Source organism: Peromyscus eremicus, chromosome 10 (genome assembly GCF_949786415.1).
Source record: "Peromyscus eremicus chromosome 10, PerEre_H2_v1, whole genome shotgun sequence".
Taxonomy (NCBI): Eukaryota; Metazoa; Chordata; class Mammalia; order Rodentia; family Cricetidae; genus Peromyscus; species Peromyscus eremicus.
This window is the reverse complement of record NC_081426.1, coordinates 45024053-45042418: the sequence shown is the minus strand read 5'-3', so window position 1 is coordinate 45042418 and position 18366 is coordinate 45024053. Positions and strand designations below refer to the sequence as shown.

Sequence of the window (18366 nt, the reverse complement as noted above, 5' to 3'; positions counted from 1 at the left end):
AATATTTATCAATAGAAATACACAATATTAAATTCTGGATTAAGTACCCTTAGGGTAATACAGCATTAGGCGACTGAATTCTTCTCTCAATTCCCTCCATAAAATAAAAGTGCAGATTGCCCTTCCTGGTCCCCTAATGCCTTTTGTCTTACACACTACCCCTGAGCTACACCACCAGCCCCAGCTAAGTATGTCTTCATGTTGGGATTGATGCTTCCATATTCTCTACTCTTACATACCTATCATTTGAATTTTTGTACTGTAACTTAGCATAGGAAAAATGTGAAATGTGTATATGATTAGTAGAATTGTTATTGTGTTCCTGAAAGGTTTTATTTCCCTTCAAATAAATACTCCCCAAGAAAGTAATTTATTCACAGGAGGCTTTGGCTATATTTCCAAGAAACTCTTCCTCACTTGTAAGACCAGCATGTACTATCTACCTTTTTTGTAGATATAAATAAAGAATAGCTAGAAGTGTTCAAGTATTTTACTTTACACACATTGCTAAACACAAGTGTTTTAAAAGAGTTATTTGAAGTTTTATGATTTTGCATAATCCCACATGTTAAAATCTGATTTGAACAAGTTGAAAAATCTAGAATGATCTTTGTCCTTCCTAATCAATTAAATTTTATGCTCAACAAGGTTAAATCCATTGAGTGGGAAAATTATTTCCAGTTTCTACTTGTACCTTTCCATATAAGTTATTGGGAAACCATTGGGAAGATGGTTAAAATGCCAAGATAAGAGAAAGCTGGTCACCTATAAAAATATTAAATATTAAAGAACTATTGAAGTCTACTACTCCTGTGTACCTTGAGTTTTTAGGTATACAATGAATCAATAGGTTTTTGTTTTTTAAAGTCAACTGCTCCCTTCTGTATTTACATTTATATATTCAATAAAATTCAGGCATTGTTTTTAAGTACATTGATTTGCTGCATTACAATTGAACCAGGTATCTTGAATTGCATTGAAAGCCGCCAGCAAAGGGTGCATCTAACCTGGCTTGGGTTTCTTTCAGATTCAAATTCAGATGACTTTGACCCTGCTTCCACCAAGAGCAAGTATGACTCTCTGGATTTTGATAGTTTACTGAAGGAAGCTCAGAGAAGTTTGCGCAGGTAACGTGTTCGCTGGCTGAGGATGACAGAGAGATGGTCAATACCTCAAGGGACAGCGTGTCCTTTCCCAAGACTCTTGCAAGTCATACTTAGGAATTTCTCCTACTTTACACTCTCTGTACAAAAATAAAGCAAAAACAACAACCACCATACTAGAACAAGAACAACAACGGTTTACATGAACACAGCTGCTGAAGAGGCAAGAGATGGAATGATAATCCAGTAAGCACACGTTTATTCATGGGTGTCAGCTTTGCTTTCCCTGGAGGCTCTTGGTGACAATGTGTGTGTGTGTGTGTGTGTGTGTGTGTGTGTGTGTGTGTGTGTGTGTGTACTTGTTTGGGAAGTACATGTGTGCACATGTGAGGACTTTGGGGCACCTGACCAGAATGAACAAGGGCAAACCCCTTCAAATGGCAGCATTTCCATGAAGACACACTTAAAACCTAGAACTTCAAAATGTTCCTATTCTATACAAAAGGAAAATAAATATATATAAATTAAAAGGAAAGAAAACTCACAAACCACCCTAAAATGACATTGCTGATGTCTGCCGTCAGCCTCCGGTACCGTCTTTTCAGAAAGTGCAAAACCAACCTGCAGCAAGCTCTCTCTATTAATGTAACGATTATGTGACAATCCCGAAGACACTACAGGTTCCACAGAACTAATATCCTGCCCCCTCTCTCTGTCTCTCTGTATCTCTGTCTCTCTCTGTGTCTCCCTCTCTCCCTCTCTCTCTTTCCTTTTGCCATGGAATCTGGGTGGGAGAGGATTCTGCAGGCACCAGATGCTAAACTTTCCTAACATTTTGAAGTTTCTGTAGTTCGTCCTTTGTCCTGACACCTATGTATATGTCCAAAATGTTGATCTTCCACTGCAAATTTTGAAAAGCCTTGTCATTGGTCAAGCGGGGAGTGTGTTCAGCGGTTCCTTCTGAGGAGCAGACATGGTGTTACATGACTGCTGAGAGTTGGGTAGAACTCTCTGGATGTGTTCAGATAGTGTAATTGCTACATTCTCTGATGTAGTTAAGTATTTACAGATGTTAAATGGAGTATTTTTATTTTATGTACATACTCTACAACTATGTTCTTTTTTGTTACAGCTATGCACTGTAAATGCAGCCTTCTTTTCAAAACTGCTAAATTTTTCTTAATCAAGAATATTCAAATGTAATTATGAGGTGAAACAATTATTGTACACTAACATATTTAGAAGCTAAACTTACTGCTTATATATATTTGATTGTAAAAAAAACAAAACAAAACAAAACAAAACAAAAGACAGTGTGTGTGTGTGTGTCCGTTGAGTGTAACTACAACAAAATGACGCTTCACGCACATCCATATCCCTCCTTAGGAGCTTCGATCTAAGCATCTTGTCAACAACAACAGAAAACCTAGGCCCCTAAAGGTATTAACCACTTCTGCGATATTTTTCCACATTTTCTTGTTGCTTGTTTTTCTTTGAAGTTTTATACACTGGATTTGTTAGGGGAATGAAATTTTCTCATCTAAAATTTTTCTAGACGATATCATGATTTTATGTAAAGTCTCTCAATGGGGAACCATTAAAAAATGTTTTTATTTTCTCTATCAACAGTAGTTTTGAAACTAGAGGTCAAAAAAAATCTTTTTAAAATGCTGTTTCGTTTTAATTTTTGTGATTTTAATTTGATACAAAATGCTGAGGTAATAATTACAGTATGATTTTTACAATAATTAATGTGTGTCTGAAGACTATCTTTGAAGCCAGTATATCTTTCCCTTGGCAGAGTATGATGATGGTATTTAATCTGTATTTTTTACAGTTATACATCCTGTATAAATACTGATATTTCATTCCTTTGTTTACTAAAGAGACATATTTATCAGTTGCAGATAGCCTATTTATTATAAATTATGAGATGATGAAAATAATAAGGCCAGTGGAGACTTTCTCCCCAGGGTGCATGGCGGTTGTCAGGTTGGAGTGTTAGTTCTTCATCTGGGAAACTCAGCTCCCGCAGAAGCACTGTTCCTTTTCTCACTAGCATGGCCTCTGACATGACCATGATGTTGTTCGTGGTAACATTGCTTCTGCTAAATCTAATAACGATAATAATAACAAATGTCAGAAAAAAAAAAAACCTCCATTTTGAGCATCAGGATTTCATCTGAGTGTGGAGTCGCTGCCATGGAAGTCACTAAAGTTTGGAGTATGTTTTTGATTTCCAAATGGAGATGAGTTTACTGTTTGGCTGATGTGACTTTTCTGGAAGATGTGATAGACCTAACTAACTACTTACTTAATTGTTCTTTTCCTTTCTCTCACCCAACACGATCTTACAAAATGGGTTTCACCCCCAGGCCGATGCAGCTAATTTTGACGGCTGCATTCATTTATCACCAGCATATTGTGTTCTGAGTGAATCCACTGTCTGTCCTGTCGGATGCTTGCTCAAGTGTTTGGCTTATTATTTCTAAGTAGATAGAAAGCAATAAATAACTATGAAATAAAAGAATTGTGTTCACAGGTTCTGCGTTACAACAGTAACACATCTTTAATCCGCCTAATTCTTGTTCTGTAGGTTCGATGCAGGTATTTTAACCCTTTGTGAACGCCAAACTAAAGTTTACAGTCTTTCTTTCTGAATTTTGAGTATCTTCTGTTGTAGAATAATAATAAAAAAGACTATTAAGAGCAATAAATTATTTTTAAGAAATCAATATTTAGTAAATCCTGTTATGTGTTTAAGGACCAGATGCGTTCTCTATTTTGCCTTTAAATTTTTGTGATCCAACTTTAAATACGTTATCTGTTTGCCCTGGATCATGGACATGACTGAAATACGTGGTTTCTTTTCTTACTTATCAAAAGACAACACTACAGATTTCATGTTGAGGATTCATTGATCTCTCTCACCCTCTGGCCTGACAAATCTTGTTACCATGAAGATAGTTTTCCTCCATGGACTTCAAATTGCATCTAAAATTAGTGAAGCTTTTGTATCTTATGCAGACACTGTGGGTAGCCCATCAAAATATAAGCTGTAAGCTGTGTTCCTTTCATTTTTTTTCACTTCTTTTGGGAGAGAATATTTCCAACAAACACATGCACCCCAACATCATGGGAGGCAAATTTCAGCATAGATCTATAAGACTTTCAGATGACCATGGGCCATTGCCTTCATGCTGTGGTAAGTACTACATCTACAATTTTGGTACCCGAACTGGTGCTTTAGAAATGCGGGGTTTTTATTAAAAAAAAAAAAAAGAAATGTAGCCGAATAATTCTTTCAGTGCAACAAAATTAGTTTTTGTAAAGAACTCTGAGAACAACAGTTGGGCTGTCAACACTCAAAGCAGCAGAGAGGGAACTTGGCACTATTGGGGTAAAGTGTTTGGGTCAGTTGAAAAAAGGAAACCTTTTCATGCCTTTAGATGTGAGCTAACAGTAGGTAATGATCATGTGTCCTTTTTTGATGGCTGTACCGAGAACTTCAATCACTGTAGTCTAAGATCTGATCTATAGATGACCTAGAATAGCCATGTAATATAATGTGATGATTCTAAATTTGTACCTATGTGACAGACATTTTCAATAATGTGAAAACTGCTGATTTGATGGAGCTACTTTAAGATTTGTAGGTGAAAGTGTAATACTGTTGGTTGAACTATGCTGAAGAGGGAAAGTGAGCGATTAGTTTGAGCCCTTGCTGGCTCTTCTCCACCTGCCAATTCTACATGTATTGTTGTGGTTTTATTCATTGTATGAAAATTCCTGTGATTTTTTTTTAATGTGCAGTACACATCAGCCTCACTGAGCTAATAAAGGGAAACGAATGTTTCAAATCTACTTCTGCTTTTCTTATTTATCGGAACCAAATTATTGGCATGTTTCTCAGATCAGTACACATCACTGTTTATTATTCAATTTTCTCCCAGGCTCTCCCCCTTTCTCCCTGCTTTTCTGTATTAATGGATGTGCTTTCTTTCTGAGGACATGTGCACCTCCCATGTTTTTCCTAGCATTTTTCAAAGTTTAAAGGGCAGGTGTGGTTGATTTCTATAATGAAGGTTGAGAGGGTGAAAAGTGACATGGAACTTTATCAAATGCTTAACTCTATTTGTGCAAGTAACCCTGGAAAGTATGTACTTTTAGGGATAAGCTATTGCCTGGAGGGTTATCAGGTAAATATTTAGTGTGGAAATTGATTCTATTATAGATGGCTCAGATACTTTCAATGTCTTGCATAAGGAGAATGACCTTGTTCTATTCATGTTACCAGGTTGTATATGAAATGGGTGGGTAACTGCAGGTGTGTCCTGCTGTCTGGTTGTCTGTTGTTCCTGATAGCTTAGTGGTGGTCTTTAATAAAAGGCATTATTATAACTATAGCCTCTCCTGCTTTAGTATGGGTCTCTGCACTCAACCATTTGCTTTTCAAGACCAGTACAAACACAGCATTGGGAGAAACACAACTAAGTATATCCTCTCCCACTCACCCCACCAAATCTTCAAGAGGAAACAATGTTTGTGAATATTGAAATGTGATGAAACAATCAGCGAAATTAACTAAAAATCTTCCAAGTAACGTAGGAAACACTCTCTATGGTGCCATTTTAGTTCTGTACAAATAGTAAGACTCATTAATATACGTTATCAACATTCAAGATAAAAAGAAATCTTAATGGTAAGTCATGAAAATACTGAATTCACCTACAACTATAGACCCTAAGTCTCTGAGGTCCAGGGTATGTACCAGAGCTTACTCACCTTCCGTTCTCATTTATGTTGCATTGGGCATCTTTTTATCTTCTGGTTGGAAACAGCCAGGAGTTAACTAAATAATATGAGTGCTTCTAAAGAAGTTAACTATTTACCCTAATAACCCTTTTTTGGGGGGAAGGTAGATAGATAATGGAGATTTTAAGTGATCTTAGCTGGTAGCTTGGTATTGGAATGTCTTGATGGGAGATAAGGGACTTGTAATATAAAGGCCTTTATAATGTTAAATCATTTCCATCTTTGATGATACTATTGACAAAAATCATTATCAAAACCAAAAGCACCTGAATAGTTGATAGGAATATTTTTTTGTCTCACTTCAAAAATCTTCCGTATTAAAATCATCTAAACTATATACAATGTGATATTGAGTTGAAATTCTTTCTCAACATTGTCAGTTTTCTCTTATTTGTGGAGTTATTTAGCAAATCACTGGATGCAATTTGCAGCCCAAATATTATTATTATAATCATTTGACACTAGTGTTACTAGACGTACAGTTTTAACTCAGTATTAATTATGGAACATTTTAAACAAAGCCTACTTTTTGCAATATTTACTTTTTAGTAACTTCATATTATGCAATTTCTGCCTGGCCTTTTTTTTTAGCATACTGTACACCATTATAAATCAATCTTTGTCCTTTATCAAACAACAGAGAGTAATAAAGAAGGTCACAACTCAGAGAGAAGTTCCTTGGAGGTTTGTAACATCATGATTTAAATCTCAGAAAGATTTAATCAAAAGCTGAATTAATCCCCGAGGAGAAGATGTTGTATAGATTCTATTGATGGGTACAAAGCAACCTATTTCTTTTTTACTGGTTTCTGATAATATGTTGATGAAAGGAAAAGTTTTTGTATGAGAAGGACATGGATTCCTTGGTAGAAGAAGGTGGGAGAAGCGGGGAGAAGGTGGGAGAAGGTGGGAGAAGGCTAACATCCAATCCCCTTTAGGTCAGCCTTTATCTCTTCCATTATTGTTTCATTCTGCTTGTGGGGGCACTGTCAGTGTTTCTAGTGCATAAAGTGAAATGTCCTCCACACGTTCGTTCTCAGCTATCCCATGTGACTCTGTAACCGCACACCATCCTCAAAGCTGCACTCCAGTGAAGCATGTGGAATGTGCTGGTCACATGGGCTGGTTTCCAGGTCTCTTCTGTGCAATCAGGTGATTGCTCCAGGGCAAATTCTCAACATTCATTCATGGGTACCAAGGACTTGCAGAAAGAAATGAACATAAAATTAGAATACTTCCAAGACCAGGTTCTACTGAAAAGCATACCCAGGCTCCCTGACTAAGGGCAAGAGGCTGCCACCCTCCCAATGCTGTCTTGCTGTCCACAATTCCATAGCAACACAACCATATCCCTGTTAGCTTGACGTTCCTTGGCTGTGACCAGAAGACTCACAGATGAGGCTTAGTGGAATTAATTAGTTGCAAGAAAGTGAGAGAACTTTTAGAGGAGAAAAATCAAATGATCCTGTAATATTTTCATGATTAAATTAAATGAACACAATTATACATGCACATATGCACACCAAGGCATTATTATAATCAGGAATCTTAAAATATTGTATTGTTTTAAATTTATGCATATAGCAGTAACTGAAGGCAACTAGCTAGTGTGATATTTGAATTTGCATACTGACCATTTTCATATATTTTCATATATTAACTTCTAGTAGGAAGAAGCTGAATTATTAGTGAAAAAATCCTAGGGTGCTTGACAAAAAAATATTGTGCTTTTGCTGGGCTTTGAGCATCGGGGCACTTAGGAACATTATCTCCCCCGCCCCTCCACACACACAGTAGTTCTGATGGATTTTCAACAAGATGACATTCAAGTGAAAGCTGAAATTAAATGGGAAGGAAAGAATGTTAAGTGGTAAAATCCTAAATAGCTTATTAGACTACTTAATTGGAGGGAATTTATTTTTGTGGCTGCTAGGTGCTCTACAGTTAAGTTTCTCCAGCAACAATACTAATTGATGAGAGAAGCAGCAGCTATAGTTATGTGGTTACCACACAATACCCTCAAGCAAGTCATTTAAGGAAACTCACAGGTACTTTCCTTCGACTGACTTTGGTGTTCCTGATAATTTGGTCCTGTCTTCATTTGCATTACCACTTTCTCACTTCATTTCCAATCAGGTACCTTGCTTATTCTTACAAGGGCTTCACAGAGCAGTTAAAAGTCTTATTTAATACTTAGAAGTAAAGCTGTTCTTCCTCCTCACTTAATCACTTAGCAGGTTTCCCTTTGATAAGCACACTCTTTCATTAAATGTTTCATATTGCTTAGAGATAGCACCCTTTGAAAGCATGTCTCTATTCAGTGACAGGACTTAGTGTCCACTATCACAGAATGAGGATTAGTTGCCCTACAACCCAGAGAAGGGAAATTAGTAATCTGCATATATATCTTGTGATACGGATGCATTACTTTCATATAACTCCATGTTCAAATCAACATTATTTTCTTCCATATACTGATATGGAAAAAACATCCTGGTGTTAATTCAGTGAATGACTGTTCCCTGGCTCAATGATCTGAATTGCAATGGAGATTTCCAACAGGAATATAGTTAGAGGGAAAGCTCCAAATTCACTACCTATTGTTTGGCATCAGCATCTGCAGTATGGAAGGTGTCTATATCGGTGCTGGGTTTTCCCACTTCCAATAGCAGGTACCTTGTAACACATAAAGGGACATAAAAGTGCCTGAGCCCAATGAATGAAATAATTCATAGAGTGCTCACAAGAACTCCTTTGTCACATGGTGCCAGTGTATCACACAATCACATGGACTAAGTGGAAAGGTCATCTGAAGGAAACAGAAGTAGTAAATAGAAGGTTAATCAAACACCTTTGAACATCATGTACAAAGCAAGGTAGGCAAAGATATCTTGGATCTGATTTGCCTTTTATATCTACACATTCCATGAGGTCACATAGACAGAAGAAGAGGTTGTACAGGTAGGTAGCTGATCTATGAAGAAGAGAATGAATATTGTAAGGCTAGTTTCATGTGTGGGGTTGTCTCTGTGTTTGCTTAGAAGATTTGACTAAAGTCCTGTTTACTGCCTTGCTATAAGATTGATGGTAACATAGGTAGGATTTCAGATACAACATTTAAGCATTAATTTTGTACAGTTATAATATAAGATTCACCCCACATATAACAGAAAGGGCAATCTATATTTCATTTATATTTTCAGGAAGATTCCTTTATTTTCTCCTGAATGGTTAATTTTTGCTATTTTTTGCCATCCAAATAGTCATTTGCAACAAGGGATCTTAGCAGACTTTCAGTATTTAGAAGTTAACATCAACCTCCCATAAAAGCCATATCGGTTAGTTAACTTGGGCATATGCAAATTTGTGATATTGGGGCTATTGAAAGACGTTTTCCCTTGTAATTTTGCTCTGTAAATTTCATTTAGAAGCATGATCAACTTAAGAGACTTCTTTTCCCACTATGAGATGTACCTGGTTGTTGCTCTTCCCCAGAAATTTGATCTCAGATAATGGTGTGGCTGGACCTGAAACTTTTCCTCAATATCCTCCATTCAAATTAAGATGAAAGGCTACCTCAAGTTGAAAGTCCAGATAAGCAGGCTATGTGAACGTGAAGATAATGAAAATTACAACGATGGTATCAGCTAACATTTATAATGGATTTACCATGTCAGCAGTCATTTTGCCTATCTGATTACAGTGCATTTTCTTAATCAGTCTATATAACCAAAGGATAAGGGAGAAACATAACCCTTCCCATTTTATAGATGAGGAAATAGAAGTTTGGGACAATTACTGTCTAGAACAGGGCAAAGTTGAACTGACCTGAAACCTTATTTCCCTGTCTTGCAACATATAATGCCTCTAGGAATAAAATATTGATATTTAAAGGGAAAAAATTCTATCAGAAGTAATTGGATATTTAAACACTTGTGTAGATTTGTTGTTTCTATCTGGCTGGATCAAAACTCTTGATAGTTTAAATTCTTCCATTCTACACTGATGAAATTCCAATATGCTGATGATTGCAGCCTATACAAACAGCAAAAAGAGATAGATGGGGATCCTGTTCCATATCTTGCTACCAGTACAAAAAATATTAAAATGTAAATTTCCTAAGAGCAACAGAAGGGCATTCAGAGCTTCTGTGAGCCTCATTCACACATACATTTTCCCGCTTGCCATATTTTCCGAAGAGTGTTGTTTTTACATCAATGGGAAATGGAGATTATGTTCCAATAAACATGTAAGAAGTTGAACATACAATTTAGTTAGAAAGCCATCCCACCTACATAATCTCTGAGCCTTCACAGTTGAGAAGTACAAGGAACTGCAGAGTTCTGTAACTTCCCTCATGAGCTCAGGGGTCACTGTGAACTACAGTCTGCCTGTTAGTCCAGTGCCACAAGAGAATACTGTGTTAAACAACACTATCCTAAGAAAAGATCAAAATGTAATGTATAACTTTCAATAAACGTGTATCATTTTCAGACCATCTTAATGTGTAAAAATCATAAAATAATTTACCTTAAATCAGAACCATCTATATGACCGATGTCTGTGAAATCAGAGGCCCGAGTGCCTCTATGAAAGGAAAGACCTTGTACTGTGGTCTTATGGCATACAGCCTGCTTTAGAAGTATTGTACTTTCATGAACCAACATGTGTATTTACAACATCTTCTAATTAAAACTTTAAATGGCTCGTTGAAGAAGCTGTAATAGGTCTGTGTTACAGCCATTGTTAATCCAATTATTACATTAAAGGAGATTTGGTGGTTTAAGATGCTATTGCCTTATCACTGAGGAGTCAAATAACAAAAATATCATATACAGTAGTTCTCTATGATTTTTAAGCAACTTTAGAAGCTTTGGGATTAAGGCTGGAGTACCTGGCAAGCACAGGACATACTGACGAGCCATCCTTTGACCAGATGCTTTCTTATTCCTGTGGCTACGTTGATGTGAGTGGGCAGTGAGTGGGCATTGAGTGGGCATTGAGAGCACCTTCTTAAGAGTTCTGTAACATTTGCACCTGGATTTCTCTCTACTATGCTATCATGTCTATACTTACATTTTAGGCTTACTGTGAGGAAGAAGGGGGCTCAATATTCAACATTGCAGAGTTTGGGTTTCATCCCAATCAGTGGCCAGCCTCAGAGAGAACGAGGTTCTTTAAAATTAAGAAGTAGTAAATAGTGGAAGTTAGTCATTTATTTTTAATCTTTGGAAGTCTTTGAACTGCCATTTAAAAAACTTGGGACACAGGGTTTTGATAATGGATGAAGAAGTTTCATTCATTGACAATAAATACATAAATATATACAGTAACAGGAGGGAACTACATGAAGCTGCCACTCAGATTGATGATATTTCAACATTTGACACACTATGTTTATAATTGTTCTTTTTAATATATATAATTATATATATAATTTATTCTTATTAATTACATCTTTTTATTTTAAGTATTGGAGTGTTTGCCTACATGTATGTAAGTACATGACATGCATGCAGTGGCTGATGCAGTGACTGAACACAGCAGAGAAGGGTGTCCGGTCCCATGGAATTGGAGTTACAGGTTTTAGTCACCATGTCTTCTACTAGAGCAGCAAGTGCTCTTAACTGTTGAGCCATGTCTTTATACCCAATACTGTACCTAAAGCAAATTATTTTCCTCTTTTTGTCTCCTTCCATCTACTCAATGGCTTCTACGTATTTTTTTCATTGAATTTTTCTTTTATTACATTTTCTTGTATCCAAAAGCACAATCCAGAATTACCTTGTGTCTTTGGAACATTTCATAATATTCTCCTACTTTACATATCCTTTTACAATTTACCAATTTAGCCTTCTAATAAAAATGTAATCCAAACAATTGAGCCCTTTATGGAAGATGGAAGGAGACCCTTCTTGCAGGTATGTGAAATTGCCTTGGAAGCTTGTCCCCCTGTCCCCGCTAATTATGCTTCACTGGGCTCTTGACATTTCTCTTTGTTTCAATTTGGCTCATGGTTATAAATGTATTTAAGCAATAGCTGTAAAAGTCTTTGACCCTTTGGCCCATGCCTTTGCCTTGTTTATGGATTGTTATAAAGCTGTTCTGAGGAAAGAGAATGCTATAAAATCATAGCAGAAAATGGAAACCAACCCCTAGGGGTGTGTGTGTGTGTGTGTGTGTGTGTGTGTGTGTGTGTGTGTGTGTGTGTTGTTTTTTCTTTAGTCACATATTTCTGCTAGACTCCTCAGAGTAGCATTCCCAAATACCTGAGAATGGCCATACCCTTCCAGGGAGGACACTTGGAAGCCCATCACTGAAGAAATTATTTCTCATAATTGAACCTATTAAACTACTTACTACCTGGAACACATGTTTCTGAACTTAAGTTAATTGAACTGCTTCAAAATAAATGCGATTCTAAATTGTTTCAGTATTCCAAAGTGCTTCATGCATGCAGATAAAAATATAAAGAAAAAACCCTATTAAATTGGTTCAGAATGTACAAGTAAGGCATTCAGCACTGACATTTAGATCTATGATCTGATTACTGTGCAGTGGGTACCTTGCAACATACTATGGGCTTGTTTCCCATCTCTTTTGCTGAATTTGACTTTGAAACTCCTGAACAGTGGTTTGATACTCAAAAGTATAAGTCAGACTGTGATCAGAAGGAGAACTGTCTGCCTCAGGGTTTTTCTACCAATTTTTCCAGAAAATAATCCCTTCATAAATTCATTTCTTGGGCCAAAAACACAGGGGATTGTTGAAAGGAGGTTGAGCTTAATGGAGGAATGGAGCTTAATGGTGCTTAATGGAGTATTTTATTCTGGGGATACTGGGATCAAATTTGGTTTATGGTTCTGCTTGCAGCTGGTTTATGGATCTGTTTGCAGGGTATCACTTCATTATATGCTGCTCCTTCTGTATCTGGAGCCACTGTACACTGTCAATGAATATCTAAATTTTAGAAGGGGATGGCCCTGAAGCAAAAAGTTGGATGTCCTTCCACCCCATTACCTAACACACACATAAAAACATTCCATTTACATAGATTTCCATTGCTACAGATTTCCTGGACTCATACATAGACCAGGGGAAAGGACTAAATAGGAGGTGTTTGAAAGACTTTGGTGGGCTTCAAAAAAACTTTTGACAGCTTAATGAATCATCTGGAGTAGTAAGTCACACAAAATCCATAACAAGTATCATATCCCTCCGACATCAACACTTCTGCTCCCAAAGAAACGTAAGAAGATGAAGTGAATCCAGCACTGGTTGATTTTATATTTATATACTCTATTTGAATGTATAAAGAGGCTTGAAGAATTAGAATTGACTTCAGAGTGTGGTTATTGGAAAAGATAAAGAGGATACTCAGAGCCACAGGTGGTGAGACCCTGGCTTCAGGTCATACAGTGGGACAGACTAAGTGGGAATAGAATTGTTCCAGGTACCACAGAAGTATCCTGGCATCCCAGAATACCAGAACATGAACCAGAAAGCTCTTAATAAAAACATACTCATGTATGTAGCAGAACAACCTGTATTATAAAGACCGCAAAAATAACGAGTGGCCCATGAAATGTGGTCTGAAAACAAGACAACATCAGTAGGAGAGTCAGGCAGAGACTGAGATCTAAATAATCATATGAAAGACACTACCTGGCACAGAGCAAAACTAGACATCCTGTCCACCAAGGCCACCACGTAACAGAGAAAGGATATGCAGGAAAGTGCTCTATGCAATGACTTACAAGGTGTCAGTCTGCTAGGCACAGCATAATTGAGCTTCTAACCTTTCCTCTGTTGTGGTCCACTTTCTATCTTAATAAACAGCCTCTGCTTCTACCATGTGTCCTTGTCCACTATCTTCTTCTAAGACACGAGAACCAAGAAATCCCTGTGGTGCCTACCAGACTCTCATGTTTACCTATATCACCTCCTGTATACATTACAATTAACATTGGGAGTTTAACATTTAGTGACTTGTGTATATTAAATTAAGCTGGAAAAATAAATTATACTGTAGTCTTATATGTTCTTGCTTAGTTCATTTAATGATGAGAACTAGTTGGATTAGGGCAAAAGTGAGGAACTTATGGGCACACAAGTCCTCACTAACTGGTGAGGATAGGAAACAGAGATAGTGTGCACTTAAGGAAAGGATGCACACACAGACAGTGTGCCATTAACTTCAGAAGCAAGACTCCATTTAAGTAGGTTCTTTAAACTTTTTATGAACATGGACTTTGAGTACCTTGTCAATTTTCTGAGGGGCAAATCTATTCATTGCTACCTCCAGGGAATACCTAATTAAGTATAGAGACCTATGTAATATTTGACAAATCAAAAGAACTCCCACTGTGTCTCAGATAGCAATTCCATCATGAAACTGATGAAAATAACCTCACAAGCTACGCTGTTCTCAGAAAGTTGAGGTTCAATGAGTGCACACCATGACTTGAATGAAGAACAAGGATATGCCCACAGGTGTGTAGAAAGGTTTGCCCAACTAAGAAGAGAGGAAGGACAGTGAGGAGTCTACAGGCACTGAGACAGTCCATGGTGTGCGTAATGGTGCAAATGAGAGTAGCAAAAATTTTCTTCTTTCACGTATGCCCTTGAATTTAGAGACTCCATGGTTTTGGTACCCATTTGCTTCACTATTCAATAAGTTAATATGCTGTTTATGCTCCAGACTTTCCTCCTTCTGTGCCCAGATTTTAGACATCATACCACTTTTTGATTTCGTCATCTAGTGCTGAGAATATCATATCATTTTCAGAGTTGTTACTTTGCTTTTATTTTTTTTTTATTTTTTATTTTTTTTTTTGATTTTTCGAGACAGGGTTTCTCTGTGTAGCTTTGCGCCTTTCCTGGAACTCACTTGGTAGCCCAGGCTGGCCTCGAACTCACAGAGATCCGCCTGGCTCTGCCTCCCGAGTGCTGGGATTAAAGGCGTGCGCCGCCGCCGCCCGGCGTTTGCTTTTGTTTTTGTCCATAGTACTGGGATAAATGTTGGCTGATTGAATAGAGAATCAAATAAAACTGGAGAGAGTTTGATGGTTACCTAAACCAATTCCCAAAGATGTAATTTATGAATTACTTATAGAATGTCATTCTTCTGAAACTCAAATAAATGACAACTTATGACTGGACTCTTCATTTGGAAAAAAATGATCTAACCTCATATGATCTTTGCAGAACACAGGCTATTTTCAGAACCATGACTTCCCATGGTCTGTGTCACCTCTGGAGGAGAAAGCTATGTGCTTCCCCCTTCTATGCATCACAAGGTTAGCTTTGTGGCTCTGATTGGGGTTGTTTGGGTTATAGGGTACCCAGGCCAAGCATCTTGGTTCTTTACCCAGTATAAACTTGACTCAGTCAAAGGAGGCTCCTGAGGACGTGGGTACCTAGCCAGTCTTCTGTCATTTTGGACAACTCTGGTGGTTACTGTTGTAAGGGTACTTCCCTGGAGACCTACAGATTTCTGCTGATCCTGGCAACTTAGAGATGCTTGAAATGCAGTGCAAAAGACTCGCTTGTACTCAAATGGATGAAGCCTGGGGATAGTTGCTCAAGCTTTCCAAATTATCTATTTGAAAAATGTCTCATTTCTGCTATTTCTATAGCCAAATGAATTGTCATATTCATGTACATCCTTTACCGAGCAATCTGTTTATCAAGAAAGAAGCCTGTTGTCTCCCAATTTCTGCTTTCCAGGTGACTGATATTAATTAGTTCGCAGCAGGCATGGTTTATCTCTGACTCAAACCCAAGCGTATGAAAATGCTTGCTAGCAGTAAGATTTTTTTCTTCTACAATGAATGGGATGAAGATACTTATCTGAGAGAACAGGTTTCAGTTGGAGGTTCCATCAGCAGTACTTTGAAATGCATTGTTAGACTAGGGCTGATCCAGGTAAAGAATAAAAACAGCATGTCATATTGTGACTGCATTAACTCCTTTCTAATAAAAGACGTGAGGCCCTTGCACAATGCTAGGTTTGCTCTAAGGGTAGAAAGCACTGACACTCTAAATAACCATGGAGTTGCTTCTCAGTTACTGGCATTTCTTCAAAGATATTGCCAAGTTCACAAATGAGGGAGCATTATGTTAGAATTCATCTTAGTCCCCCAGTATAGACAACAAAATTTTAAAACCAACCTACTCTTTCCTAAGTATTAATAAAATTGCCCCCCAAAATGATCCTTTAGTGTTGCAATGCATGTGAAGTAAGCAATGAACTTCACAAGTAGAAATAGACATTATTAGAACTGCAGAATGTGACATAACTACATCCTAGTATATGACACTAGATTTACTTGTTTTTTTTATATCTTGTGTCCTCGGTGTCTTCAATAGATTAATGGGAAGATAAGGCCCATTTGGCAGGAGTGGATAGGACATTTCCTTTCATCATCTGTCCAGAAGAACCTGGCAGACAGTGTGCGCACTCACTCTCTTCTCTCAGTGACCAAATGAGCAATGTCTTTATGAACATGGAAAGTTAAGGCAAAGTCTGAGATTGAAAAGGTGGATTTTTCAATGTGTTTGTTGAGTTCCCATGCACTATTCTCCACATTGAGGTCCAATGAAAAAAGCAAAGACAAACAGAGCAATTCTGGCTTGGGTTGGAACCAGAAGCTCTGGCTTTTAGTTGTGGCTATAATACTGGCCAGTGGCAACCACCTTATGAATGTGTACACCGTCCACTACATCTCTAGCATGGACAGGTAGACAGCTCCCAGTAGTGGCATCTCAGGAAAACAGAAAGATGTATCTGTCTGTTAACGCTCCGTGTTTTCCTTGCTACTATAGCTGCTGTTTTATCTTCCCCTTCCTAGGTCCCTTTCTTTTCTTTACTTAAATCTCTTATTCTGACTCCCTAGGTCCTTCTCGCCAGGTGTCTTTGCCTTTATGCACCCTCTCCTTGAGATATATCATTGACTTCCCTGAGATGGTGGAGGTGACTTCTAAATCTATTTGTCCAATGAAAATCACCAGAACTTTAGAAGTGTAGGTACCTGACAACTGGAAAACTCCTTTTGAATTTCTCCCTGAAGTATAAACACAGTTAAGCCCTAAACTGGAAACACCACACTTAAATTCCTCTTGTCAGAGTTTGTCAAACAAACTGCACTAAGCAAAATATTAGGCGACATGATAAATTCCCCCAGCATTTCATACACAGTGGATTAACTACCAAACCTTGTTGATTTTGCTTTTCAAAGCCCTCAAATTAGTTCCCTTTTATCTTTCAGTTATTAAAAATATCAGTAAATCTTTTAAATATCCTCTTATGCTACATTTGCACATTCACTGCATCTTTGAAGGTTCTGGAACTGACAATACTCCTCATATTTACAAATCTTAGCAGAAGTTGCTCGTTCTGCTTGGAATGGCTTTTTTCCCCCTTCCAAGTGAAGTGTGTGTGTTTGCAGATGGAGGAAGCATCAAGTCTCTTGAGCAAGACTTACCTACAATAAAATACTTGATCTAGTATTTATAATCCCTGGAATAGTACTTTTATAATGGAAATAATAGTATTTCCTGAAGTGTGTGTTCTAAAGACTAACATATATTTAGAAGAATACATAATATGGGACAGCTAATACTTTTCCTTCTCAGCTGAGTTCTAAGCTCCTTTTCTACCCATCCTCAACCATATTTCCAATGTCCAGGTTGGTTTAGATCTTTGCTGGCACAGGTGTGTAGTACTTGTTACTGTGTCTGATGCACAGCAAAGCTGCCGGAGAGTAGATGTTGCAATCAAGGCTCAATTCAGATGCTGCTTCTAGGAATCTCTGGTTGAACTTGAACCTTCCCTTGAACAGCCTAAAACTAGGCCCCAGGCATAGTTTCACTTTCTTCTCCAGATGCTCAAGTTTCTGGAGGTGAGGGGTGGCATCAGCTGCATCACTAAATTTCCACCCCTTTCCCAGCTTCACATAGGCCCACTCAAGAAGCCTTTGTGAGTTAACGGACAGATTAGAAATAGAGAAATGCTTCATTCTTTCACCCATGTTTTCCTATCTTCTTTTCCCTCTTACCATGCTCCATTTGCTTTCTGAAAACCAAATCAGGGGGCTGGAGGGATGACTCTGCATTTGAGAGAGCTAGCTGTTCCTACAGAGGATCAGGGTTGTTTCCCAGCAGCCCTGTCAGGTGACACACAACCGTTTCTAACTCAAGCTCCAAAGGATCCAATGCCTTCTTCTGACCTCCTCAGGCAACCCCCCTCCACACACACACACACACACACACACACACACACACACACACACACACAAACGAAAAGAAAACAAAAAGAGAGGGAGATAATGAAAGAAAGAAACAAAGGAAGGAAGAAAGGAAAGAGAGAGAGAGAGAGAGAGAAATGATAATCAGATCAGGCAGGGAATCTAGAAACCAGGGCCATGGGACTCGTGAAACCAATACT

The 18366-nt window shown here is 37.8% G+C and overlaps 1 protein-coding gene across 1 annotated transcript in view; it reads left to right on the top strand.

Annotated features, from left to right (window-relative positions):
* The window catches only part of LOC131920629 (peroxisome proliferator-activated receptor gamma coactivator 1-alpha), a 42153-nt gene extending 37222 nt beyond the window's left edge, over positions 1–4931 (top strand). Inside the window, exon 11 of the mRNA XM_059275048.1 lies at positions 1028–4931. Within this exon, the coding sequence (XP_059131031.1) occupies positions 1028–1131 (104 nt within the window). The 3' untranslated portion in view covers positions 1132–4931. The remainder of the gene's footprint in view (positions 1–1027) is intronic.
* The last annotated feature ends 13435 nt before the right edge of the window (positions 4932–18366 follow it).